General features: G+C 64.8%; 1 protein-coding gene across 1 annotated transcript in view; it reads right to left on the bottom strand.

Annotated features, from left to right (window-relative positions):
* The window catches only part of SIX4 (SIX homeobox 4), an 11,965-nt gene that overhangs the window by 10,651 nt on the left and 774 nt on the right, over window positions 1-540 (bottom strand). Inside the window, exon 3 of the mRNA XM_006767715.2 lies at window positions 315-540. This exon is cut by the window's right edge and continues 8 nt beyond it. Within this exon, the coding sequence (XP_006767778.1) occupies window positions 315-540 (226 nt within the window). The remainder of the gene's footprint in view (window positions 1-314) is intronic.

The following is a 540-nucleotide window of genomic DNA, read 5'->3' as shown; positions in this document are numbered from 1 at the left end:
TTCAAAGCCAGAGGGAAGGGGGTGGGAAACCGGGCAGCAGTGACCAGCCGAGGTGGGGGCGGGGACTGAGACCTAGGCGGGCGACGAGAAACTTCTGGGGGTGGGGGGAGAAAGGGGAGAGGTTCTCCCGCCCCTAGCCACCGCCGCCCCCCTTTCTCGGTCCGGGAGAGAGAGGTGGGGGGCGGGGAGAGGTGGGCAGCCGGACCAGGCTGGTGGGGAAGGTAAGCGCCATGTTTGCGAGCGCCAGGAGGAAAAGAAAGCTGGGAAGGGGGTGGGGGAGAGGAAGGGGGAGGAGGAGGAAAGTTGGCTCTCACCTTTTGGACTGGGTCTCCGAGGGGTTCCGATCGCGCTGCCGGCGGTTCTTGAACCAGTTGCTGACCTGGGTGAGGGAGAGGCCGGTGATCTTGGCCAGGTGCCGCTTCTCGGCCGGCGAAGGGTAGCGATTCTGCTTGTAGAGCTCCTTGAGCGCGTTGCGCGACTTCTCCTTGAAACAATACACCGTCTCCTCGCCGTCCCAGATGGTGCGGGGCGGGAATTTCC

This window comes from Myotis davidii, unplaced genomic scaffold (assembly GCF_000327345.1).
Source record: "Myotis davidii unplaced genomic scaffold, ASM32734v1 scaffold281, whole genome shotgun sequence".
NCBI lineage: Eukaryota > Metazoa > Chordata > Mammalia > Chiroptera > Vespertilionidae > Myotis > Myotis davidii.
This window is presented reverse-complemented; position numbering and strand designations above follow the sequence as displayed.